The sequence below is a fragment of the Amblyomma americanum genome, chromosome 1, assembly GCF_052857255.1.
Source record: "Amblyomma americanum isolate KBUSLIRL-KWMA chromosome 1, ASM5285725v1, whole genome shotgun sequence".
NCBI lineage: Eukaryota > Metazoa > Arthropoda > Arachnida > Ixodida > Ixodidae > Amblyomma > Amblyomma americanum.
Window position 1 is genome coordinate 511761975 of NC_135497.1, and position 27298 is coordinate 511789272.

Consider the following 27298-nt stretch of genomic DNA (forward strand, 5'->3'; position numbering starts at 1 on the left):
CGCACGGACAACGCGCTCGCAAGCACGCCTCCCAGTTCATCGCGGGTGAACTCGTCGCAGAGCCTCTCAACAGTCTGCTTCTCCAGTCGAAAAAGGCGTCGAACAGCTTGTCCGGCAAGTCAAACGAGTCTTCGTGCAGTTTATTTCGGCGTTGCTCGCGCCGACGCAGCCGCCTCACTCGTATCGCCGCGTACACCGCCATTTTCTGTCACAAACACAACGGTGAAATTGACCGCCTCGGGGCTATCACAAAAAACTCTCAATTTGCGCTTGCATAATTACGTGTGCACCGTCACCACTTCTGCCCCATACGAGACGTAATCTGCAGCCACCCATGACGCAAAAAAGCAATATGGCCGCAGACGTTCGATTAAGAGGAGTGAAACTGACCTGTTTTTGACAAGTTTTTGAAAGCTTTGCTATTTGAAAGTTCCGTAATATAGCCCCAGTTCTCACACTCTTAGCCAAACATCCCCGTAATCAAGCATCAATCATATGGTTTCCAGGCCACACGGATCTCACGGGAGGGAATGATGCCTCCCACCGGCAAGACCCAGTTCTCTTGTACTTGGATTCCCCCTTAGTCGAAGAGTTAGAGGAACACATTACGCAGCCCATAATCAGCTTTGCCAAACACCTAGAGGCCTGCAGACAGGCCAGACAAACATACCGCACACCTCATAAAACTCTAGACAAGGAAGAATAACACACCTTTCGCCGACTACAAATAGACACTCTCGTAACTCCATCAATGGTAGTCCTCACTCTACAAACCAGAGTGCACACACTGTGGAGAAAAAGAAATAGCGACAGGTTTCCACACGGTGTGGCCATTCCAACTCAATTCTGCTACAGACACACTTCCGAATCGCAATTTGGGGCAGTGGGAGGCCATTCTGCACAGCGAGGACCACCGACCAGCAAACAGGACTGGTTCGCAGGGCCCATGCTGCGGCGCCGGCCAATGGGCTGCCGGAATAGGCGGACCACCCAAGGCTCCGGCAATTTCTATTGCTAAAATAAAACTTCTAGCAATCAATCAATGGAGTTAAGCCTTTGTACGCCTTTGCACCACCGTAGTCCTCATAACTGCCAGAGTTGCGAAGGCGCTCGAGTCCAGCTCAAATTTGAGGCGCGAAGATTGGCTACGCAAAAACGAACCACACTACATGGCTCAGGAGCAGACACGATTGCTTGTAGACTTCTGAGAAACGCTGTACCTACCCTTATGGCTCTCTCTCCCTCTCTGTTCTCACTCCCTTCTCTCTTCAATGCTACAAGTGTAATCTAGCCGCACTGCCTACGGTCCTACGGACAACTTGCAAGAAACAGCCATGTATACAGGGTAATATAGCTTGCATAGACATCACAGCAGCCGCCATTTTTGGAACCAGGAGCACTGCAAGAAGGGCTTCTTCTGGCCTGCATGGCAAAGCTATGCCTGAATCACCACTATGGCGCACGTTATGTCATGTCATGCATGTATACAATAGCCGCTTTTCAACACAAGTGTGGCCTCTACTACTACACATGAGAAATAACCTTAATGGTTATCCAAGTGAACTGCGCGGTGCATATGCAGGAATGGGTGAAACATTTGTCGTGAGTCACGTAAAATCCATTTCTGCACCAATATAGGCGACCCCTCATAGCAGAGAGGGAGAGGTCTGAAGGTCGTAATGCAATTATCAGATCAAAAAGTTAAGAACAGGTCACACGGTGACCTTTCAAGTTGCACAACGGCTGAGACCACCTGGAGTGCGTGCACAATGTGTCGCCCACAAATCGAAACCAGACTTTTCTTTGCTTCTAAAATTTTATTCAGAAAACGAGCTTCGTCCGCCTTGCTTACCAGATACGAACCAAGCATAACAGACACATAGCTACACACAAATAACTGTACAATAAAAAATGCAGAAAAAAAATGAGATCATACCTGGTCCATTAGGGACAATAATCCTCACACTCAACGGCAAATGAATAAAGGAAACAAGAGAATTCGGTGGTCTAAAGGTGGCCAGTATTATACCAGGTGTTTCAGGGAAGGTTATCACTAGTGAGTAAAAACAGGGTTTTTGAGGTAAACAGAAGCTTTTCCGGCATAGTAATGCCAGCATTGGAGGACGTCAAAAAACAGGCGAATCATTTAACTGTCTAAGTGATTAACTAAATTGTAATAGGCAACTTTCTAACTTTTAGCAATAGGCACCTGACTGCAAATATAGATTTGTAGCCAGCCGTTCATAATAGCCATATTAGTTTTTAGAATTTCGAAAATGCCATTGCTCTCACCGCTATGGCACGACAGAATTTGGATTAATCGTGCTAAAATATGTGCACTTTCGGAAAGTATGCAGGCAAAGCAACCCCTTCAGTGGTCGCAACTAGTTAAAATACCCAAATTTTGTTGTGCCACAGCGGCGAGAGTAATGGCGTTTTCGAAATTCTAAAGACTTATATGGCTATTACTAACGGCCGGCTACATATATCTAATTGCAATCAGGTGCCTATTGGTAATATTTAAGAAGTTAAGTATTCTAATTCAGTTGATCACTTAGCTAGTTAAGATGATTCGCCTGTTTTTTGACCTCCGCTAACACTCATAATACTATGCCGCAAATTGCTTCTCGTTACCTCAAGAACCTTATTTAAAAAATAGTTATCACCTTCCCTTAAACACCTGGTGCACTAAAGATGGCAGCGAACTATATTAACATCCAACATGAAAACTGAAAAAAAATCAGCTGGGGCCATGAATCTACAACCCAACATAGAACCAAATTATAGAGCAAGCCCAGAATAAAAAAATTGCATATTTCAGCACTCGACTGCAAACGATGACCACTTTTGAACTCGCACCTAGCTAGCGGTCGGAGTGGATCACTCCCACCTCTACCTTCAGAAAGGTGCCATATATCACCTAGGTGCTGCCTGCCGAGTGATATAAGGCACACGACATTAAGGGTCAGATAGAGAAATGATTCACCTCATGCTTGGCAAGAAAAATTAATCACGCAGCAGCATCATCAAAAATACTAGGAAATATTAAAACATGTAAAAGCTGCCATTGTCTAGCAGCGATGGGTTGACCCCATCGAAATCTAGCTTCGCTCCGAGAGGCAAAAAAAATGCCGTAAACGACTACACAGTTTCTTGAACGGCGCATCAAACAGCCGAGGGTTCAGGGTCTAAAACGTTATAGTTCGCCTGAATTTCGCGGACACTCACGGAGTGACCGCAAGATTTGTACCCTGACTATGAGACCAAGTGTTAAGGAACGTCTTAAAAACACGTAACGGGAAAAACCACTTCTTTTAACCGCCGCTTTACCTTGTACTACGAGGACACGATACTGGTCTCCACCCGTGCTCCGAAAGAAAGAAAAATTTAAAAAGAAACCCGCATTCTCTTTTGCGTAGTGGAGAAAGCTAATAGAGAGATTTAGCTTGGCGGAGACTTACTAGCGCAGGTGTATACCAGTTTACAGGACACAGCCTGCGCACGCACAGTGGCCCTGCCTGGCTCCACCGTGCCAATGCTGGTGAGCAGGAGGTGTCCGGTAAGCCAGTATACGTCTACGCTAATATGTCACCGCTATGCTAAATCTCTCTAATAACAAATGCCGACTCTTAAGATGACTGCCCTGGTCGCAGTTACGCCGTGAAAATCATCCTGTCGGAACCCGAGTATGGAAGGCGCCAGCCCGTCGCCCAGGTGCTGGCTGCTATCTGCAGGTGCCGCAGGCTTGGTTACAGTGCAACGGCATCCGCGGGAGTTCCTTCCTCCCAATGCCATACGGCTCGGGCTAAGCATTCGTCGTTCTCGGCAAACGCCGGATACACCAGGATGTACCACGTCCCGTCCTCCATCATGACGGCCCTCCTTGGGTTGGCGATCGCCGCAAACACAGGCTCCCCTACGTATGGCCACCCCGGCAATTGTAGCCGCCCAGATCGCGGCCGGAATCCAGGTCCCGTACCCCATGGCCCGGTCTCTTCTTGTCGAGGGGGCGAAGTGGGTCCTCCTGGCAGTGGGGGCTCTTGCGGTGGCCACGAGAACTGCGGGGGCAGAGGCAGCTCCGGATGCGGCAGGGTTCCCTCTTGCGAATTTGATGGTCCCAGTCGCGGAAGGGACTGCTCCTGAGGCATCACTGCCTCTTGCTCTTGATGCTTTTCCTGACGAGAAAAAGAGAGTTCTGGTCGCGTATGCGGTTCCTGTGCAAGAGCCAGCTGCGGCTTCTGGTGTGGCGAAGAATGGCCAAAGCCCCCGCTGGTCGGTTCCACCGGCGTGTTGTGCGTAAGTTGCGGCGAGCAAAGATAAGGCACAAAATACTCGCCAAGTGGATGTGTGGCGCCATGTGTTGCAAACGCCACAATTCACAATTTTTTTTCAAGAAATAGCGAACACTTGTGATGGAATTGCGCGTTATTGACAAGAAAAAATTCTTTTCACTGAACATGAGCACTCCGTCAAAATAAAATGCCGCAAAGCACTAGAACACCAGCTGACCGAATGGGCTGTCACATGGATGCTTTTCAATCAGGTGATCGTGCTTAGCCAATACAATTGTGAGCGGCGCAGGGAAAACAAACGCGCAAATATAGGAGCCTGTACACTAAATCTTGGAAAAATTGACAGTCAGCGTCCACTGGCGGTGTATTTACAAAACTTTTCCGCTACAGCGCAATGTTCCCAATTTTATAAACAGCGGTGTAGACTTCCATGCTACGCGGACCAATAGAGTATATCAATTGGTCCACATGGCAACGTTCTCGTGTACGGATGCAATACTGTTGTAACTGCACGTACGTCTACTGCGTACTTTTGTTGTGCACATTTTCACCTAACATTCTACACAGTTTTTAAAAATAGGCGTTTTGAGTTAGGATGATTTTGTTGGCGTAACATTGTCAGTGGTGCAGGACGTCAGAATACAGCTAAGGCGTGCTAACTAGCCGAATGGTTAACTAGTATAGAATAGTTAACATAGTGAGTGTTGCTGTTGAACTCATTAATCATTCAAAGGCGTGTAGTCCACCATAATATCCATATCAGTTTTAAAAATAATGAAAAAATGGCTACCCTCGCCACTGTGGCCTAAGAAATTTTGCCTCTTTCGAACTCTTGCACTAGACAGGTTGTTTTGTCTGCAAGCTTCTCGAAAGCGCATGTATTTCGCGCAATGTGACGACATTTGTTGGGGAGGCAGAGCCAAGAGTAACAGCGCTTTCACAATTCTAGAAAGTGATAATCATATTACTTACGGTGGGCAACATACCTCGCAATAATTAACAAGCCGAACTGCAACTCTTAAGCAAGTAAATATTCAATATTACCTCCAGCGCTGAAGGGAACAACGAGGATTTTGGACATTCTATTAATATTCTTCGAGCTCTTCTGTATTCACCAGAATTCTGTCTGTTATTTAACATTAAATATTCTTCTGTCGTTATTATTGATAAATTTTTCAAAATTCACGCTTGATGGTAAAATAATTTTGTCGTAATCTCCTAACGAAATTTCTTTGTTTATGCCACTACACCTTGGCCAATCCCCCCGAGTGGGAGGGAAGGAAGGAAGGCCTCAGACGTTGCAGGCACATGCCCACTACAGGGGAATGGCCAAGATACAGGCAGTTAATTGCTGGATACAGGAAAGTTTTGACGGGAGAAGGAGTGGTAATAGTATGTGTTCTGATAGATGGGAAGACGGAAGGACAGGGGTCCTGTTAACTTGGAGATCGAGGATGGGACAATGGCTAAATGTACATAATAGTATACAATGCCTGTAGTGTTTCAATGTCGTACTGACGGACGGAAAAAGAAATTAGAATGGGAGTCGCTGCGTTTCTTGAAGAAAATTTTGCACAGCAGAGCGCACACACCTATCTCTTCAGCCAAGCAAAGAAGCGCCAATAGAAAGAACAACTCCGGAAGACACAGGCAAGCCGAGTTGATGAAATGGAGTTTGCAAAAGACGCTTCCTCATATGAGAGAAGCGGCGGCATAACAGCAGGAAGTGATCTATTGTCTCAGGTTCGGCACAAAAAGGGCACAATGGGGAAGCCGCCAGGTCAGATCTGTGAAGGTAGAAATTTAGAAGGGAACAGCAGGAAGTGATCTATTGTCTCAGGTTCGGCACAAAAAAGGCACAATGGGGAAGCCGCCAGGTCAGATCTGTGAAGGTAGAAATTTAGAAGGGGATCCCGGCAAATACCCGCGAGGGCATTTGCAATGTTTACTGAGGTAAACAAGTGCGCGGCTCGTGCTCTCTCCTCGGCCGCTTTTGCTGACCGCTGCGGCGCCTAATTCTTCGGGCTTAGTCCTTGATCTACCTGCAAGGCTGTTAACCTACGGAAATAGCCTACGTGACAGTATTAGTTAACGAGGCTAATATTTAGCACGTCTCCACTGTATTCTAGTGTACTACAACGCTGGCGTTGCTAAGGCGAGATAAGGACTCTGACTCAAAAAGCATATTGAAAAAAAATTATGTAACGGCTTAGGCGAACCATCCTGTATAACAACTGCGTAGCTTTCTGGGTGGATGTTAGGAGGCGGAGGCTGTCCGTGGGTAGTAGTTTTTTGCGTTAGTTGACGTCTGTGGACTCTGCGGAAATTACGACAGCCAAGGAGATGACAGTCAAGTCCACAAAAAACCAATCCTAATCACCACGCGTTTCAAACGGCTCTGTGCATTCTGAAGAGAGGAAGGATACCACACAGTGTGAGCGGAGCAGGGGACTCGTTATCCACAAGAAAGGCCTGCCGTCATGCTCTACATTGCTCTCTTGAAGGGTACGGAATAACTCAATTAGGTGGAAGTCTTCTGCAAGAGCAGCATAAGAACACGTGTTTTGATCTCCTGCTACTAGGTAGTGGAGATATTTATAATATCCAGAGCGCAACCATTATCATTAGCCAATCTAAGCCCCCTACAAAAAAAAATTTGGGGACACAGCTCTGCCATACGGGTCCTGGGGTCCTTTTTGCACATCACTTCGAAAATACTGTCACTGGTCCTTATTTGATTTCTTTGATCGCATCGCACTGGTCACATTCTTCAAGTTGCCCGGCCTCGGACGCATACGACCATGTTCGCTGCCTCCTTCTTCCCCCGAGCAGCATTAGATTGGAACGGCCTTTCCCACAGCATCGCCGCTATCACCTGCCCATCCAACTTTTCCAAAGCACTAACAGATCATATTGTATGTTGAACCCACATGGCAACCATTGTACTTATTTTTTTTGTATAATCCACCCCTTATGTAATACCCCCACGGGGGTCCTTAAGGTAATAAACTGAACTGAACTGGATGTGTCTCCTTAGTCTACGTGTGTGAACCCTCTTGAGTAGCATGTGTAACTGGCTCCCTGGGTCAGTGGATACCACTATTGTACTTTGAGGTACGTGGCGGTGGTGTCCACCTTCAGGAAACTGCTTTCGCGCAATATTTTGGGCTTAGCAATGGTGTATCAGTAGCCTTACTTGTTTTATTCTAGATCTTTTTTAAATTCGTGATATACCTCAGGACACAAGGTCTCCCTTGAACCAACTCGGACGAATTTTTCTTACTGGACCAGGGGTAGCGTGCCCGGCTCACGACCAAAGGGCAGCGCTTCGAGTACAGGCTCGACCATTTTCCTTATCAGCGCAATAGTTTTCGAAGCAATATTGAAACAAAAGCTTGACTACGCCATGTAAAGCCAAGGCACAGGGTCGAGCAGGAGCCGCTAGTGTGCATGCGCCGAGCAACAGGTACGCCACTCGTGACGTCAAAGTTGCGGCATCGCCGCAGCAGCTGCCAACGACTACGCATCGTTGCATCGCGCATGCGCAGTTGCGCAACAGATGCGCGTCATTGCTCGGCCCCTTGATAAGCATAGGATGCGAAACGCTCGTTCTTCAGATGAACAATGGGCGAAGAAGCGGAAAGTCGGCGTGTATACTGCGACCGACATCAACGGCGACTGCGGGAAGCCACGTCGACAGATCCCGAAGTCGTGGCGTGGTATAAGGCGAGTCAACAACGAGCCCAAAAAGCCGTGAATGCCAAGCGCGCGGCCGAGACGCCGTACAACGAGAGGGACGGCTCTCCAAACGACGCCGTCAAGAAGCGGAAAAATGACAGCGACAAGCCGTGAGCGAAGCTGCGTATTCTTCGGGTCAGCTATCGCGCACATACCAGGTTTGACCGGAGCTGAGCCAGCAGCAATTTTTATCTCTTCGCAAGCACTGCGTACAGGTAGTGGAATGACGCCACGTCCATGAAGACCAATGAGGAACTGTGTTGTGACATAATCACTGTTGTTATGTGTTAATATTGCGGGATGTTTAAATGACCCTCGAGAGGTCATTAGCCTTTGACTCCACGATAATAATAATTGGTTTTGGGGGGAAATAAAAATGGCGCAGTATCTGTCTCATTTATCATTTGACACCTGAAACACGCCGCAAGGGAAAGGATGAAGGAGGGAGTGAAAGAGGAAAGGAAGAGAGAAGTGCCGTAGTGGAGGGCTCCGGAATACTTTAGACCACCTGGGGATCTTTAACGTGCACTGACATCGCACAGCACACGGGCGCCTTTGCGTTTTGCCTCCATCGAAACGCAGCTGCCGTGGCGGGGTTTCATCCCAGGAAATTGGGCTCAGTAGCCGAGCGCCCTAACAACCGAGCCACCGCGGCGGATACTGTTGTGGTTCACACTGTTCCTGCAGACTTCCTAACGTCGTCTGCCCACCTGACTACATCTGCCGAGTATGTATACTTTAGCACAAAGCTGGCCCAACTGGCTGCCAATCGGAATCTCGTCGATGCTGCCGAGTACGTACTTGAGCACAAAGCGGGCCCAACTCGCTGCCAACAGGAATCTCGTCCATGCCGGTGCACCAGGCCGGCGGCGACATGTGAAGCATGTAGAGGGGAGACATCAAGGAGGGTTCCGCGCTGCTTGACTGGAGGGTTGGCGCTGATGAATGGGTCGGCATAGGCCGCGCCACAGGCGGCTGCTGCCTCTGCATCGCCGTTTGTGGCGACAGCAACACCTGATAAGGTGTGCACGCCTGCTGCTGGGGCGGAGGAGACTGCAAGGGCGGCAGCAGGTCAAGCTCCATGTCCAGGTCCTGCGACCACACGGACGGCGTAGACTCTGGGGACTCCCCAAAGCCAGTGCTCGACATTTCCTCCTCCTCCGGCATGGCCCATCCGCGCGGCCTGCAAGTGCACCGGTTAGGATGGAAGTGGGAGGGTGTGAGGGCTGTTCAGAGAGCTTTGTCTATCGCACATCTATAGGCGTTAGAGCCGCTACCCCAAACCACTCGTCCTGAACACCATCAGTATTTTAAAAATAAGTTAGCTAACATTGCAAAACGCCACAGTAATTTGTGCTTCGCTTTTCTGCCGGGTTTCTTATTTTCTGTTTAATATGCCATGAACTTGACCACTCCAATATGTAATTTCAGCGATTCCTCGATGTTACCAACAAGTGAAATGAAAAGAACGAAGTGACGTTCGTATTCGTTGTCACTGGCTTCGTGTTTCGTCGAAGCACCGACCCACCGAAAGCATAGCTTTCCTTCTTTCGTCCTCACACTCCTCCATCTTTCAAGGGGTGCTAGCGCGCAACATGTCACAGTGTGCAATGGCCGCAATACCCAATGAAGACAAGAGTGATGCGCCGCAATGGCGAGCGGAGCTTTGCCTGCTCCCAGCCGGAGGGGATAGTAACTAGGGTAAAAAGACGCGGAAACAAGGTAAGGAGGTTTGGTTTCGTTTATGGCGATTAACGTCCAAATCGATTCAGGCTATGACAGACGCTGTAATAAAGAGATCCGGAAATATCGACCACCTGGGGTTCTTTAACGTGCACTGACATCGCACAGCACACGGCTTTCCAGAATTTCGTCTCCATAGAAATTCGACCGCCGCGGCCGAAATCGAACCAGCGTCTTTCGGGTCAGCTGCCGAGCGCCATAACCACTGAGCCGCCTTGGCGGCTGGAAAGAGGAGAAGGCATAGGAGGATAAGGAGGTTTGTGTGGGTCCTGGTCTCCTTCCGTGTGTGGGGTGTGTTTTTGTTCTCGTTAATATTCCTTCAAAGTCATCTAATGAGCTAGAGCACATCTTCCTTTCGGGTAAGAACACGGCCAGTCAATGGGTTTCACAAGCTGTTGCGGTCAAAGATGTCTGCTGCCTGCAGGATGGCCGCGGCAAATTCTCCTCTATGAATTGCCGGCTTGAGAAAAACTAAAAGCGTAAAAATTTTCTCTCCCCTTTTCCGTGCTATATATTTACAATCAGGGTGCGCCACATAGCCTTCGCACAGTGAGTGCACAGTATGCCGGAAGTCCAGCGAAGGAGAGAGCAACGATCATAGGATGAGGCATTTTACTAGCCAGAACTGCCTCGCCCAACCACCACAAAAAAAAGAAAAATTCACAGGGACGCCTATTTTTCATTTTGTGTTGGCAGTGCGATAGCATCAGCAGCTGTTGATGTCTATCTTTAGCGGATGTGACGTCACCACCGGTCTGCTGACGTTTTTTCTCTACAGCAGGCGGGAATGCTCCCATCTGGTGATGTCAATTCATTCCAGCAAATGGGAATGCTCCCATCTAAACATGTCACTTCCCTGCAGCCAGTAACTGTCTACCCGATGACGCTTCTGATGCTATCGCATTCAGACGAGGCGTCGGCCATCGAAGCTCGCCGCTCTATGCCTCCGCAGCCCACCATTCCGTAGGCGCACTTGAGGCGATGCGTACCTGTTGTGGTAGTTGATCTCCCAAAAATTGCTTTTGCCACGCGCGGCGTTTCTGTCCGGTGGGTGCGTGTGCACCTTCTTAAACCATCGCTGGGAGAGGGCGTGCCGGACAGAGCTCTGCGACAGTGGACACAGGAGTGGGTCACTCATTTCAAACAAGTGGCTCCGGTTTCATAGGCAAAGACATATCCACACACTTCTCTACAGAACGCTAGAACGGTGCGGTGTGTTGTGCGCTTGTGACATTCGTCGCTACTTGCCGGGCTCGATGCACTTTTTGAGAGACACGACAAGTAAGCCATGATTCATGCGAATGTTTATGCCCGATATGGCGATGTTTCGAGCCCTATGGCACTTTCAAGTACCGCCGGTGCATCCCGGTCCATCGTTCGAGCGTTCCTTGACAAGTGTGTGTGTGTGGAGGTCTCCACTCCCTTCATCGTGGTTAGCGGGAACACGCTAGCACGCGGCCTCGCTTACTACCAATGCATTCTAGCGGCGCTGCGAGGAAACAGCGTGTACATGAACAGGGCATGAGAGGCGCACATTGCACATATATCCCAGGCAGTCCCACTAGAACGGGCTTGTGCTACGCGATGCCATTAATGAGTTCTCGTGTTCCCGCTAATCGTGACGAAGACTGTACAGCCACGAGTAAAGAAGATTGGAATTAGGGACGTGCCACAGGAGTGGCATACAGGAACACTTGGCGCTGGGGCTAAGAACACGCCGATAACTAAAGTGCTAGGTGTGTTCACAAAGCATGGCGCCGCTTCACCACGCGGTGCTATTTTCATCGCTCCGGTGACGTCACTGTACTAATCTTTTTTACTCGCGACTGTTCCAGCAGTATGACACGCAGCTGTTCATTTGTAACCAATGTAATCAATGGACGAACTAAGCTGATCTGTAACTATAGATAACCCCATTCTATTGAAAAATAGGCTGCTTTAACTGGAAAAGGAGTCTTTGTTAGATTAGAAAGCTAAAATATGAAATTCAGATGTCGCCGAGACCGGCCATTTTTCAAACGACGTCAGCGCTTTTAGTTTTCGAGGTCTCTCGACTGTATGCTACACACTCGTTCACATCTAGCATGCGATAGCGAAGCTTTGTTCATCACTGCCATTAACAGTTCGAATGGATGGGCGAAAAAAAAGTTTTTCTTATACCACTTTTCTCAATGTATCTTTTGCTGCGTTTGCTCCAACTTCAGTATAGCGACGAAGAAGCAAATAATCTATTTTCACTAAAAACCCCAAATGCGCTGAGTGGCTCCCAAAGTCCCTGTAGTATTCTTTTCAAGCTCAGTGCCAAGAGGTACCGCACGTTGTGATCATCGAGTGCGAATTTGTTACGGCTTGTACCTGTACACAAACCAAGCGTTAAACTTTTTGCTTAGCTGTCTACAAAACACTGTTCTTTGAGTCATACTTAAAATCTAATGGTATATAAATCACTAGAAATTGGTTTGCTGAAGTTTCATAATGGAACTTTTATTTTCGTGTTTGTGCACTTTTCCTTTTCTTACCCCGAAGTTGTTTTTTTTTTCGCCAAGTACTATCCCACAAGGAGAGTGACAGCTCTCCGCTCTCTCAGGTGAAAAATTCTGGCACACCCAATGGGCACTAAAACTCCACTGAACGTCCGGAGGACGTCTTAATTGCCTCCAGGACGTCCAAGGGAGTTTCAGTGCCCAAATGGAAAACCGCATATCAGTGAAGATTTTTGAATCAATCTCGGAGCTTTGCTCACCTTCCAGGTTGTCTCGTCCTTCTTATCCATAAACATGAAATATGGATATCTCTTCCTGCAAATTGGGGGAACAAACAAAAAAGAGGGAGAACGCCGTCAAAGAAACACACGGGAACATTCGACCCGGAACTGCAGTTTCTCAATGACAATACACACACTCGAGCATGCCTCTATACACCGAAGCTGGCGCACACTGAAGGTGGCACATGAGTGTGGCGTACACAGGCCATGTCTTTCTGTTTTTTCTGATAAAAGTGACAGACGCTGTCTCCGCCGCCTCGCATCTCGCTAGTTGCGTAGATGCTGCCATACCCGTTCAGCACAAACACAGCCGTGGTTCCTCCTTTTAGAAATACCTCAGAATTTAACCCTACAGGACAACTTTTGTCATATTCACGCTTAGATTACGGTTATTTACTCGATGGCAAACGCGATGTGGTGTTTCCAGTGTAGTCTAGTGCTGGCAACTATGACCAGAGTGTGGTGCTTGTAACTGGGCCCTGTTGTCATAAGCCAAGTGACCGTGAAGCAAGCAGTCACGGTAGTGGCCGTAGTCATGTAACCGGCAGAGGTTCATTAAAATATCGTTTTCAGTATCAGCTAATGATCGTCTCCTCACGTGTACGCGACTCGCGGTTTCAGCTCAAATAACATGACAGGAAACGCGGGTCAGATCCGTGGTCACACAGCAGCCAGATGCGTATTTGGGGCTCCAACCAACCAGCGCGAACATAAGCGGACATGTCTGCTAGGTTATCCATGTGCTCCACCCGTGCGAGAGCCGTAGTCAGTAGAAAACCGTTTGAGCCCTCGCCGGTACAGGGATTCGAACCCTGTGCATCCCGCATACGAGGGAATTCCCTGTGGGCAGGAGGTCAGGACTCGCCGCAACTGCGCCTCGCATACAGTGACCAAAACCTGAAGCGCTGATCGCAGCTAATCGCGTTTTGACTTTCTCTGCATATGCTTCGCGCTGCTGCTAAAGACGAGAGTTAGGTTTTACACACTCTACACATGAATACGCCTATATGAAAGTAAGAAGGGAGTAAGCGGTTTTTTGCCGCACCAATCTTTTTGTAAATGGGAGTGCCCTAGAGGACAAAAAATTTATTGCGCGATGAAGTGTCCCTGCCTGTGTGCCCTAAAGGGAAGCCTACTCCATTTTCACTCCCTTATGTTTAGAGTCTAAAGCAGTAGTTTCAACTTGGTGTAGCATGCGATACTCGGCTCCATAACGCGGGTTGGCGCGCTATCATTTAACGGGGTCTTAGACAAGAACAGGGTTAGCGCCGATATCCTCGTACCTATGAAATACTTTTTCTCGGTTATTTTATGTCCGTGCATTGAGAGGAGGCCAGCCAAGCACTTGGGCTTCCGAACCCAAAGCTTGCTTGAGCTTACATTTTACGTGGGTTACGCTAAAGACGCTTTAAAGGAAGAGCTAAGACAAAAAGGTTAGGCAAGACCACACACCATTCATTATTACCAAGTACAGAACAAGACGATTGCTTATGACACGGTACTTCATGCTGTGGTATGCGCCTATCATAAATTGAACGGTGGAGGACAAAGGCTTTGGGTGCTTGCCAATGTTTCGACAAGAATACTTGTCTTCGCCCAGACGAAGGCGAGTCCTTTTGTCGAAACATTGGCAAGCACCCTAACGCTTTCCCGTCCGTTGTTCACTTTGTGATTATCAACAACCATCTGCCCAACCACTGTCGACCATGGACTGGTATAAACCAGGAGGTCAAGCCGGCTCTTACTGAATCACAAGTAACGTTACTGCAGCCGCTGGTCGCAATTTAGCAGGAGGTCTCCACAACACCCTCCCCCCAAAAAAGAAAACGAGGGACTTACTTCAACGCCTCGTACACGTGCCGTACACGCAGGACCTGTAGCGGGCTTTCATGGATCGCCTGCGCCACCAGCTGCACCAGCTTGCCCGGAGGCCTGCGGACGATGGTGCCAGCAGGGAGCAGCTCGGCCAGGGGACCCGGAGGCAGCTTGGCCACGGTGCACGTGCCGGCGGGGCTGGACATGGTGCGGGTGCGGCCGGAACGTTTGGCGGGCTCTGAAGAAGCTGCCCGGCCACGCCCGGCGATGCCGCGGTTAGAGTTCATTTCGAGGCTTAGCGGAAGTGTCTCCTCGCACGCGAAATGCAGCCAAGCATTGCGCGCCTTCTCTCTATCAAGAGGGCCCACCTTATTTCATCACCGTGGAAGGATTTCGAATGGGGCGACAGGGCACGCATTTAAACAGCGTCTCACAAATCCGGCCTGGTCAAAAGGACGAATGTGGCAGAGTGCATAAACTGAAATGCCGCGTCAACGGTACAGTCTAAAAGAGAAAGGAGTGAAAAGCGAGTAACCTGTCCTTCACTTTCTGAACGTAAAAGCGCAAAAAACACAAGGACACAGACTAAGGCAGACAACACGAGCGCTTACTTCCAACTGATTTTATTTCATGCAAGAAGCGAAATTTATACTCTTGATAAGTGTCTGCACATGCTTACAGGGCAATTACCGCAGAGTTATGACTGATACCAGTTATCATGTAACACATATGAAAGATGTCAGATATGCCATCTCTTTTTGTGACAGCAGAATTGATGGAGCACTTATGCAATCATCCCCAGCTCGCGCTATCTCCAAAGCTTCCACAATTTCTCGGGTAATTTGGCATTTGTGCACGTAAAGGACTTTGCACTTGTGAAAGAGAGGACGACAACCCTCTTTACTTTTACTTTTGCACTTTAAACAATGAATGCTCATGTGCCCCCCTTTTTTGTTGTTCACAACGTAGTCATGCTCGCTCAACCGCTCGTTCAGGCATCGTCCCGTTTGGCCTATATAGTATTTTCCACATGATAAGGGCACTTTATAAACAACACCTTCACTGCATCTCACAAACGGCTTTTGATGCCTGATTTTGCAACCAGTTTTTCTTTGATTTCCTGAAGTGCTTTGCTTACATAATGACATCAGCTTATTTGGGGCAGAGAACACCACGTCAACGTTTGCCCTGATACCAATTTTTTTGAGATTGTGTGAAATCTTATGTTTATAGGGAATGACTGCAAATTTCTTATTGGCTTTTTTCTCTTCCGGCTCGTCCTGGCACTTGGCTTCCCATTTTTTCTTTTTGACAAGTCCTTCCGCCACAGAAACCAGCAGGTGTAACGGATAACCCACATCTTGCAATTTGTTGGACTGCAGGAGAAGGCTTTCTTCGATTGCATGTTCACAAGACTTCTTTGTACAGTTAAGAAACCCTAAACGAGCTATGTTTCTTTTTATAAGCTTTGAGTGCGCGGAACTGAAGAGGGTTGTCGTCCTCTCTTTCACAAGTGCAAAGTCCTTTACGTGTACAAATGCCAAATTACCCGAGAAATTGTGGAAGCTTTGGAGATAGCGCGAGCTGGGGATGATTGCATAAGTGCTCCATCAATTCTGCTGTCACAAAAAGAGATGGCATATCTGACATCTTTCATATGTGTTACATGATAACTGGTATCAGTCATAACTCTGCGGTAATTGCCCTGTAAGCATGTGCAGACACTTATCAAGAGTATAAATTTCGCTTCTTGCATGAAATAAAATCAGTTGGAAGTAAGCGCTCGTGTTGTCTGCCTTAGTCTGTGTCCTTGTGTTTTTTGCGCTTTTACGTTCAGAATGGAAAACCAACTCGCCCAAATGCAGCCATTACTGTCCTTCACCACAACCTTTTTTATAAAATGAAGAGCGCTAGTAGAGAGCTTACTCCCTGTTTACTCTCCTATAGGCGTATTCATGTTTAGAGTGTACGCGCCGTTTGCACAAAGGCCACAGCTATGTAAAGCAACGACAGTACGATGCAAATGTAATGTACAGCAGCCATGTACAACTGGTAATCTGCCAACTGGTAATAAGCGGTCAGAAGTTCAAAAAAAATGTTTGTTAGAATTTCTTTTTCTCTTTTTGATAATACGCATAGAAATCGATCTGGAGAGCTCATTCCACTTAACTTCATTATTTGCCACACAAATTTCGCATCGCAACCTTAATCTTCTAGACTCTATATTCGCTAAAGCAGAGAAGTTTTCGTTCTTTTGACACACAGTAACAGACTAGAATGAGATAGCTAAAGCACTGTCCGGTGAGGTCTAACCAGATGGTGTTCTAATTACCTTTTAGAGGCAAAGCTCAACTTCACGACCAAGGCTGTAAAACATTAATGCCGATTTGAGGCCTTGACCTCTACCTCTAAAAAATTAAAAATTAAATGTTTTGCCGCCACTGAGACTCGAACCCACCGCGGCGGAAATAGATCTGGTTCGCTGCCCACTGCGTGAGAGCACGATTATTTTTTCTCCATTGCACAGAAATCAAGCCCGCTACGCTACCAAATGCTTTACGGGCAACCATACTATTCCGCAATGCCGACACATACTTTCATGTCTTCTTACACTGCACTCTATAAGCACACCAAAATGCCGGGAAGCATACACATGCGTCAAGAATTGGCGACCATTCAGGCTGTCTGTCCTACGCCGCATAAACCCCCCGCACCAAGGCGCACTGCTCACTAAACAGAGGCTTAGATGATAGAGGGGGATCTGTGTGTCAATCCATCATGCGGTTCTTCCGCAGGCTAAAAAGTCCAGTCATCATTAAGAGATAGCACGGAATCCCGGAGTTTATCAGGGCCGGGAAGAGCCTTATATTCTAAGGCGAAATCTCAATATCCGTTTTGATTGTTTGCTGCAGTATGTCCCAGAAAAACACTGAATCACGGTATGGCTTGAGTAGCAAATTCCACAATACGTTTTTGCATTGCTTGACGCCTGTCTTGTTGGCTTGTTTTACCGTCCAGTATCATTGTTTAACGTAGAATATAAAATATTTGGAGATATCCTTTCTTACAGCTTGCACCCTGTGGCGCCGGTTTTATTTAGCTCACGTCAAGCGTGAGTCATTCGAGGCCGCAGTATCCAAACTCATTTACATATTGCACGTTCGGTGTTGGAGTCGGCAACAGTTTAGGGCGGTCAGGTTGTTCTAATTAATCATCAATAAAAAAGTAACGCACCGTAAATAGTTAAAAAGTTAACCATTCAGAATTAGTTCACCAGCCTGCTAGTAGCACGTCTCAACTGTTTTCTGATGTATTACACCACTGACAATGCTATGCCAAAAAAGTGATCTTTTAACTCTGGAAGCTTGTTTTTAAAAATTGTGCAAATTCCGAAGTGAAACACCCAGCATAAACGAGCAGTGTCCACGGTAAAATATGGGGGAATGAGACTGTCGACGGTAACCTCTCGAAGATTTCCCCGTCCCCGCAAAGCATCTCCTGCAAACATGAAGTGAGGCTTTGCCGCCCAACTTGGATGCCTTCTGCAACAACTTCACAGGTCTAAGCTCAGCTCTAGGTACTTGCGCAGTAACTCTGATCATCACGAAAGTTGTGTTCGAAAGAGGCACAAGTCTCTCACCACGGCGCCTCTTCGTGGTATCCACGTATCCCAAGGAGCGGGACCGGCGGCTGTGGCTGGTAAGGGAAGAGTCCCTCCCTTTGAGCCTTACGACCGTGCTCAGGTCCGGCTTGATGGTTTCCAAGTACTCCCTGGCAAGGTCTTCCAATAGGTCTTCGTTGTACTGCGAGTAAGACACAGGCGAGGTTATTAGACATAGGATATAGATTCTGCCGTGCAGCTTAGGTTACTTCAATGCAGCCATGAAAGAAATGCTTGCGTTACATTAGGCCGAGACGGGAAAGACTCAGCCAAGCAGCTTAGGCAGCGGTGATTTTGTGAACGAAGCAGAAGCACAACCACAGCCTACGCGCATTGGTGGCGGACGGCGTTGGTTTGAAGCCAACCATCCGACGGCGCGCTGTACTTAGATCGCGCCATAATAAGCCCCCCAGTGCTAAGAAGAGATGGCATGCGCTATTTCAGACCCTTGCTGCGATGACCGGCCAGAAGTTTTTGACCATTAACTCTACTGGTCGGCCTCCGAGTGGTGCTGATTCCACGGATAGAATACAAGATGGCGGCCTCCGTAGCAACGACATCACATAGAGAGGGAAGCTCTACTTCTCGCGTTTCGGGTCACAGCGTTACGCGTTATAAAGCAAATCGTAAACCACTGGCTGCCATGGTAACCGAGGTGGTTACATAATGGAATTAAATAATAACAGGCGACAGCGTCATGCCTGAGCACCACAAATGAGAATTAAACTAAGTCGACCGGTGTATATATCCCTCCGGCAGGCGTCAAAGTGGGCAGCACTCCTGACATTGGGTTAAAAGGAAAACAATTTGCCGCAGAATTTTCCTGATGGCGTCGCAAAATTCAGCCATTTTTACACAAACTTACTAGTACGGTTAGAGCTTAGCTCGCAGCAGGGATTCGAACCGGCGAACTATATGCACCCAGTTCCACGTCTTTACGAACCTTCATATGAGCATCTTTTGTAAAACAGCGCGAACAACGTCGCACAAGAACAAGAAAAACACGGGACAGCGCTCGTCCCGTGTCCTTCGCGCTTTTTTCCGACGTTGTTCGCACTGTTTTACAAAAGATGCATCTGTACGAACTAGCCCCACTGAACGCCTCTGTTGTATGAGTATTGCGGCTCAGCCGTTTGTCCCCGAGTGTTCGTGGTTGTGGCACACGATGTCGCGCTCGGTGCAGCTTAAACTTACTAGTCAAGTTAGAACCAACGTCCTGGCAGAGATTCGAACCGGCGACCTATGTCAGATGTGTTAACGCCGATATTCGAGCGCTGCCTCAGCGTCGGCTCATTGTTTTCACCGTTCTCGAGGAATGGACCGCATGTAACTCAGCTGTAGTTTCTGACTGCCACGAGATTGTTACCACGTCATCAGTGCCGTAATTCTGCCCAGCTCTCGAATGCCTCCAGCGAACACTCCTTCGCCGAGAATATACAGCTCACCGGGTATACTTCTGCGCATGCGTTTTGGCTGGTTCTGACTCTTCAGCGTTCTAAATGCCTCCATGGTTGTAGGAGCTCGTGTTCTTACTCGTCCTTAGCTTAGGAATCCTAGGAGGAATTATTAGAGAGCCCCACTAGGCGTCTTAGAAGCAAGCGAACACATCCCCCCCCCACCCCCCGGAGCTGTACTATCGCGATGGAAAGAAGCGCAAACAATGCAACGGCTACACGCTGCGCTGTTTGAATTTGTTTGCATCGCGCTTTTACCCCGCTCGTACGACAAAGACGTTAGATTCCTCCTGGAATGTATCATGGACGGGCCTAACGTGTTTTGCTGTCACCCCCTACAGAAATTGTGTATACATAGTCTACAAACATCTTATAGACTATACTGCCTTTCTATACATGTTTATTTTTGTGTAATCATAGTCTATAGACCATCTACAGACAAAAGTCTGCCGAAAAAGTATGACCATAAATCTGTAGATTGCCTATAGAAAGTCTATAGTATTTTTATTGCCAATCGTCTCTTCTGCAGGGTTCGACTGTAAAGAGTCTATAGGCTCCATAGACAGAAGTCTATAGACAGTCTATAGACTCTAAAGAAGATTTTGTAAGGGGGCGATGTAAAAGCGCGATGGAATAAAGTCGAACACAGGAGCATGTAGGCGCTTCGTTGTTAGCGTTTCTTTCCATGACGATAGTACATTTTCTACAAAGGCTTTACATGCTAGTGCTTCCAGGACGCGAGATAGAGGAATGCCATCTGGCTCACCACCACTGCCGGCGGCTCTTCCTCTGTATTGGGCACGTGGCCGCACTCCATCGTGGTACCGGGTGGCGGCTGGGCAACGGCCGACGAGCCCAGCTTCTTCTTCTCCTTCGTGGGGACGCGATCCCGGCCACGGCGTCCCCTTTTCGCGCCACATTCTTCATTTTTCTTGAGGGGGTGCTTCGAGCGCTCTGCGTTAAAGCGTGGGATAGCAGGCGTTGGTTTGCGGGGCACTTCACCCTGCGCGCTACACTGTAAACACTAATATGCCGAGGTGGGACTAAAAAGAAAGTGAGCTGCCCTCTAGAGTGCGCTGGAGGGCAGCTTACTCCCTTTTTACTGCTTTTTGTTTACAGTGTAGCTTTGCTCATACACTTCTATGACTATTTCGTCGTTTATGATTTCGAGACGCATGCCTTGCATGGAATCGACGAGAAAGCTATCATTTATCCGCGGAAAAATAAATACTGGCGGCGAATATAGACAGAGGGGCCTAAGGGATGGCCGTGCACATATACAGGGTGTTGCAACTAAGGTGTTTTGCACTGATTTTTAAATAGGCGCTTTTATTTAGAAGAGCGCTTTTTCGCCATTGCATTTTCAGGGGTGTAGCGCATCAGAGCACAAGAAACGTTAATTATTAGGCTGCTTAACTAATATTTGATAGGTAGTTTTCTAACTGTTATTGTTGGTCTGCTTATTTAGTGAGAAACTTGTAGCCTACCTGAAGTAAAATCTATACAGTTTTTTTTAGAATTTTAACAACGCAATTACCCTCGGCAGTGTGGCCCAACAAACTTTGCCTATATCGTGCCAAAATAGATGCGCTTTCGAGAAGGTTGAAGGCAAAGGAACCCCTCCAATGCATGTACCTTGTCGAACTAAGGAAATTTTTTCGTACCACAGCGCCTAGGGTAACTGGGTTTTTGAAATTCTAAAAGCCAATATAGATCTTACTTATAGTGGGTTGAAGAATAAAAAAGAGACTAACGGTAGTAGTAAGAGTAACAGCAAAAAGTTAACTATTAACTAGGCTACTAGTTAGCACGTCTTAGGTTTATTCTGACGCACAACGCCGCTGACCATGTATACTGAAAAAAAGTGCCCTTCTAAATCAAAAAGCCCCTGTTACATTATCTTTAAAACATGCAGAGCATTTTAGGCGAGACACCCGCTGTAACTACGTGGTGCGGCAATGTAGAAGTTTCCTCTGTGCTTTGGACGCTTGATATGTTTCATTATGCTTGGCATTTTCCAGCACATAACCAAATGTTCGAAGCGCGGGAATCTCAATCAGGTTTAGCGAAGGTGAATTTTTAAAGATCAGAAAATCTGGACAAGGGCTTCTAGTTCCCAGGGCTGCCACTTCTTACTGTGTGGCACTGAAAACTAGAAATTACCATAGCAATTCCGAATTCGTGTACATCGCGTTACTAGTGGAAATGAAAATTGGTTGTTGCGGAAAGGATATGGCGCAGTATCAGTCTCACACCTTGGCGGACACCTGTGCCACGCCGTAAGAGAAGGGATGAAGGAGAGACTGATGAACAGAACAGAAAATTAAGAATGGTTTTTGGGGAAAGGAAATGGTGCAGTATCTGTCTCACATCTAGGCGGACACCTGAACCGCGCCGTAAGGGAAGGGATAAAGGAGGGAGTGAAAGAAGAAATGAAGAAAGAGGTCCCGTAGTGGTGGGCTCCAGAATAATTTAGACCACCCGGGAATCTTTTAACCTGCTCTGAGAACGCACATTACACGGGTGCCTTAGCGTTTTGCCTCCATCGAAACGCAGCCGCAGAGGTCGGGTTCGAATCCGGGAACTCCGGATTAGTTGCCGAGAGCCCTAACCACTGAGCCACCGCGCCGCGTGAACAGAATGCAATTCACGAAAAAAAAAACAGGCTGCAGTGCTGAGTGCTGAACCCTCATGATATGGGTAGTTTTTCTTGCTCGACTAAAAAAGCTGCATAAAGCTCTGGCAGGCAGCCGCCGCTACCGGAAGTCGAACTCACGACCTCGATGGCTGATGAGCAGGTTTCCCCAACATCACTACGTGTGGAAACGCAGTGTAGTCTTCGTTATAGTATATAGCTTCGGGTAAATTTATTCACACACTTTCCAGCGAAAGAAACTGAAGGCTATTTACTGCCTCTCAAAAAATTTGTCTACAGCAAATGATTTAAACCTTTCACTCGATAATATCATGACCGATGTAGTAAACCTAAGATTCGGCAACAAAGCTCGCCAGACTCCAAAGGGGCAGCTGTTGAAATAATAATCGTAAAGTCACTGGAGCACTGAGCTGTGGAACTTATGGTGAAGGATTTCCTTAAATTAACACAGTACTAAAATAAAAGTAGTATATGAAATAGCAAAGAAATAAAATATATATGAAAAACAACACATAACTCAGTGTTTTTTTATAGGTTTGAACATCGCCTGCGCCTTGTGAAGTTCTCGGGTTTTTATAGAGCCTTACCACTGACTCTATTAAAAGATACGTGTAAGATGCCAGGATTTTTATGTGGTCAGAAAGAGAGAGTTGAGTACTCGTTGCAACAGCGTCAGGTGTCTCCCGGATGTCTCAAAAGAATCGGAGGACGCTTAAGGTTCGTCTTCAAGAGTGAGTCGCGACAGCGTGTCAGTACAACGAACGCCATCTCCCGTTCGGCGCGACGCATGGGCCGTTGGACAATTTAAGGAAAGGACACCTGTCTCACATATCTCGGCGGAGAACCGGGCCGTAACGGAAGGAAAATGAAACGAATTGCTTTTAAGGAAAGGAAATAAAAATAATAATTGTTTTTTTTTTGGGGGGGGGGGAAGGAAATGGCGCAGTATCTGTCGCATATATCGTTGGAGACCTGAACCGCGCCGTAAGGGAAGGGATGAAGGAGGGAGTGAAAGATAAAGAGAAATAGGTGCCGTAGTGGAGGGCTCCGGCATAATTTCGACCACCTGGGGATCTTCACCGTGCACTGACATCACACAGCACACGGACGCCTTAGCGTTTTGCCTCCATAAAAACGCAGCCGCCGCTGTCGGGTTCGAACCCGGGAACTCCGGATCAGTAGTAGAGCGCCCTAACCACTGAGCTACCGCGGCGGGTAAAGGAAATGACGCCTGTCTCACATTTCTCGCTGGACACCCGGATCGCGCCGTAAGGAAAGAAAAAATCAATCGACCGATCGATCGATGATCAATAAATGATCAGTCAGTTGATCAATTGACCAGTAAATCGATCGCTCAATCAGTCGATCGATCGATGTGGGCACGTGAAGCGCACTGTAATGGACGGAATTTGATTGTTGATGGATTGATGGCCTGATTGACTGACTGATCGATTTATCTATCGATCGATCGATCAATTAATCATTCATTCAACTAATCAATCTAGTAATCAATCAATCAATCAATTCTTAACGCTGTCGCGTTAAAATCACTTCCCTTTCGGTTCAGGTGTCCACCGAGATGCCCCATTCTTCGCTCACTGCCAAAGACGCCGACGCCGACGACACCGCCTTTTCTGTGACACGAGCTCCTAAACGCTGTCGCGTTAAAATCTACCTCAGCCTAAGTCCAACAGATAAGTTGACTAAGGAAGGCGGACTAAATTGGGAATTTAGAGAGATAACTCGAAAATCACGCGAATTTCTGCATTCGATTGGGTCCAGGTGCCGTCCGCTTTTAATTTAAATCCCAAAAAGTGATCAATATAACAAACCTCTGGCATACCAAGATCAATCCTCAGCACCGATAGGCTGAACTCTCCGAAATATTTTTTTTTTCGTTTTGACGAAAGGAAGTGGTGCCGTAACATATCACATATCTCGGTGGATACCTGAAGCACGCCTTAGAGGTACGGATAAATAAGGGAGTCAAAGAAGAAGGAAGAAAGAGGTGCCATAGTGGAGGGCTCCGGAATAATTTCGACCAGTTGGAAATCTTTAACGTGTAGTGCACCGCCATCGCACCGCACATCCCCTGTCTTTTTTCTCCCATCAAGCTACCGTGCCTAACACAGGGTGGAATATATAAAAAAAAACAATGGTCGCACGGGACATTGCCCAGAAACACACTATACAAGGAAAAATGCGCAAAAATATCTCTGTAAAACACTCCAGACGCAAAAAAAACGCTAAATATACTAGGGCAGCTTCGGACAGGACAGACAGGAAAAATAACTAAACCCAGGCGCATTAAGAACAAAAAAGCAACAACGAAAACAAAAACAGCAGCAATGAAAAAAAACGCGAAGAGTGTTGTGGTAGCTGGTTTATATACAAAGACCACCCATTGCCTGCAATTTTCCCCAAACATGCACGCTCAAAACTCGAAGCAGCAGAAAACAAGCGCCTAGGGTAAGCTTTCATTTAATCAATCAATCAATCAATCAATCAAATGACTGATCAATTGCCAAAATGATCAAAATGACAAATTAAATTAACCAACTGATTTACTAATCAGCTAAATGATTGATTAATTGCTCAGTTGAACAACATAGAAAATTAAATGAACCTGAAATTAAATCAATGACAGTAACTAAAACGATCAGTCAAATAACTTATTCAGTGGAGAGAGAGTCATTGATTTATTATATCAAATAATCTAGATATCCACTCAAGCAATGAATGAATCAACAAATCCATAAAAATCGATTAGTCAAGAATGAATGAATAGATCAATAAAAATCAATTACTGAAATTGATTAATTGGTCAATACATCAAATTAAAGCAAGCAGCCGATCGACTAATCTACCAATCAATCAGTCAGACCTTCAATGAATGAATGGAAGAATCGGTGATTACGCAGTTGAGCAGTTGACGAGCATATCAAATTAAATATTTAAAACAATCTACAAATCAGTCACTTCATCAAGAAGCCAAATGACTGACTGATTATTTGGCCGACTAATCAATCGGTCACTTGATCAGCACATTAAATTAGACCAATCATTCGATCATCCAATCAATAATTCAGCCGATCAATTAATTAATTATTCAGTCAGTAGTTTGATTAATCGATTAATGAATGGATCATTCAGGCAATTATATCTATAATTCAGATCATTCATTCAATCAAATATATGATCATTCGGGCAATCGTTCAACAAATTAAAATAGTCAGTCAATCAGTCAAGCAAACGATTGATCAATCGGCATTTTGACCAATACATCGCATTAAATCATTCGGTTGGCCATTCAATAAATCTAATGATAACTTAATAAATGGATCACTCTGACTATAAAATCAGTAATGATTCAATCAGTCAACTACAGAATGAATCAGAACAAAAATCACTAAACTCAACGAGTCATGTCGCAATCGGCCAAGCGTTAATAATAATAATAATAATAATATAAAAACTAATACAGAATATAGCCAATGTCGCTGAATAAAAAGTCGATCATTTGATCAGCATAGATCAAATCAATCATGCGAGCAATCAGTCAATTCACTGATAATTCGGTCAGTTGATCAAATTATGGAATTCAATCAATTATTCTATCAGATAGCACATGACTCGTTCAATCAGTTGATAGTCAATAACTAATGAATGAATCAATCAACCGATCAATTGACTGATCAATCGGTCAAGTGAAGGTAAGCTTCCATGGAAGCGAAGCAAATGCATCTCGTGTACTGCGCGATGCCAGCGCACGTTAAGGAGAACCAGCTGGTCGGTACTAATCCATAACCCTTCACTGCGCTACCGCAATCCTCATAGCCTGCGTAGCTTTGTGGCGAGAGAGCCACGACAGAACACATCTTTCGGGACTGCCCCACAGACCCACCACCCGAAGAATTCCAGGAGCTCATAAGCTCGCATAAAGGGGACAACCTGGTAGCCAGCTCTAATGCGGAAGTACAGTCGTCCGCAGACCTCTCTACAGCTCGAACTCCTTGCTGAACACCTTGCACTCTAGAAGGGTGTGCGGACGACTGTACAAGTCAGGGTCACAGCACGAGCGCAGAACACTGACTGAGGGCCATCAGGTGTGGTGGACAGAAGCCAGCAATCGGAGAACAGATATTAAATACTGGGACGTTAAACCCCATCTGCTAATGGGAGAAAGTGGGGCAAGTTTCTTGTAATAAATGTTTGAATAGCGGCGTAAAAGACAAACGGACAAAGAAAGAACACAAGGACAATCACGTTTTCAACCATGTCCATATATATAGCACATCAATCAATCAGTCGCTCAGTAAATCGATCGCTCAATCAATTAAGTCAATCATACACTATACATATTTATCGATAAGTCAAATAATTCAGTGATGATTGAACCAGTCAGTCACTCAATGAATCAGAGCAATGAAAATTAAATAAAAAAACTCAACCAGTCGTGTCTCAATCTACCGAAACGCTAATCATAACATAAAAACTAATACAGGATGTGGCCAAACTAGCTGAACAAAAAAAAATTACGCCTGCCCAGCGCGCTAAACATGGCGCCCTCAAATCCTTACGCCATGTTTCAAGAAGAACGGCCGAAACGTGCCCTGGCAAGAGCGGCGGATGGCTCGCGCCATGCGAGCCTTCATCATCTCGCGCAGCTAAGCCGGCGCTAATGAAATACCGTTGTCATCGCAAGCATCCGCGCAAATGCGCGAGCGAGCGCCGATAAGAAGCGCGCGTAAATATTAGCGCAAAGGCGAAAAACTTGCAGTAACAGACCGCAGACGCCGTACAGATAGGCTTAGCGCGACCCGGTCCCGGTCATCTTGAAAGCCCGCGCAGGTCGAAAAAGTAGGTCAATATGGCGGCTATCCGCCCAGCACCACTTACCGCGAGGCTTGGCTCGACTGCGATCTCCTCCCGATCTTTTTCGTCGTGGACGCTTCGACTTCCTGGTCGAGGATGACCCCTCGAGCTTCGGCCTCTTGGTCGGCTGGAAGCCGTCCCCGTCCCAGGTCCAGTCACTGTCGTCCATTGTCTGCAAGCGACAGGAAAATGCGCAGTGGTTATCGCGGCATCAAATCGAAAAAGTAGATGCACTCATCCGTACCACTCAAAAGAATGTCGAGCTCTGAAGAGAGGTCACACGTTGCAGGCGGTACCTAG

The 27298-nt window shown here is 46.8% G+C and overlaps 1 protein-coding gene across 1 annotated transcript; it reads right to left on the minus strand.

The window, feature by feature from the left end:
• Nucleotides 1-3749: 3749 nt before the first annotated feature.
• LOC144128388 (uncharacterized) lies at nt 3750-27298 on the minus strand. Its single transcript, XM_077661757.1, has 8 exons — nt 27023-27298; nt 20234-20421; nt 17993-18155; nt 14377-14599; nt 12517-12571; nt 10763-10878; nt 8832-9213; nt 3750-4175 (listed from the first exon to the last, which is right to left on the minus strand). The coding sequence occupies exons 1-8, from the start codon at nt 27165-27167 to the stop codon at nt 3750-3752; spliced, it is 1698 nt and encodes a 565-aa protein (XP_077517883.1). The 5' UTR covers nt 27168-27298.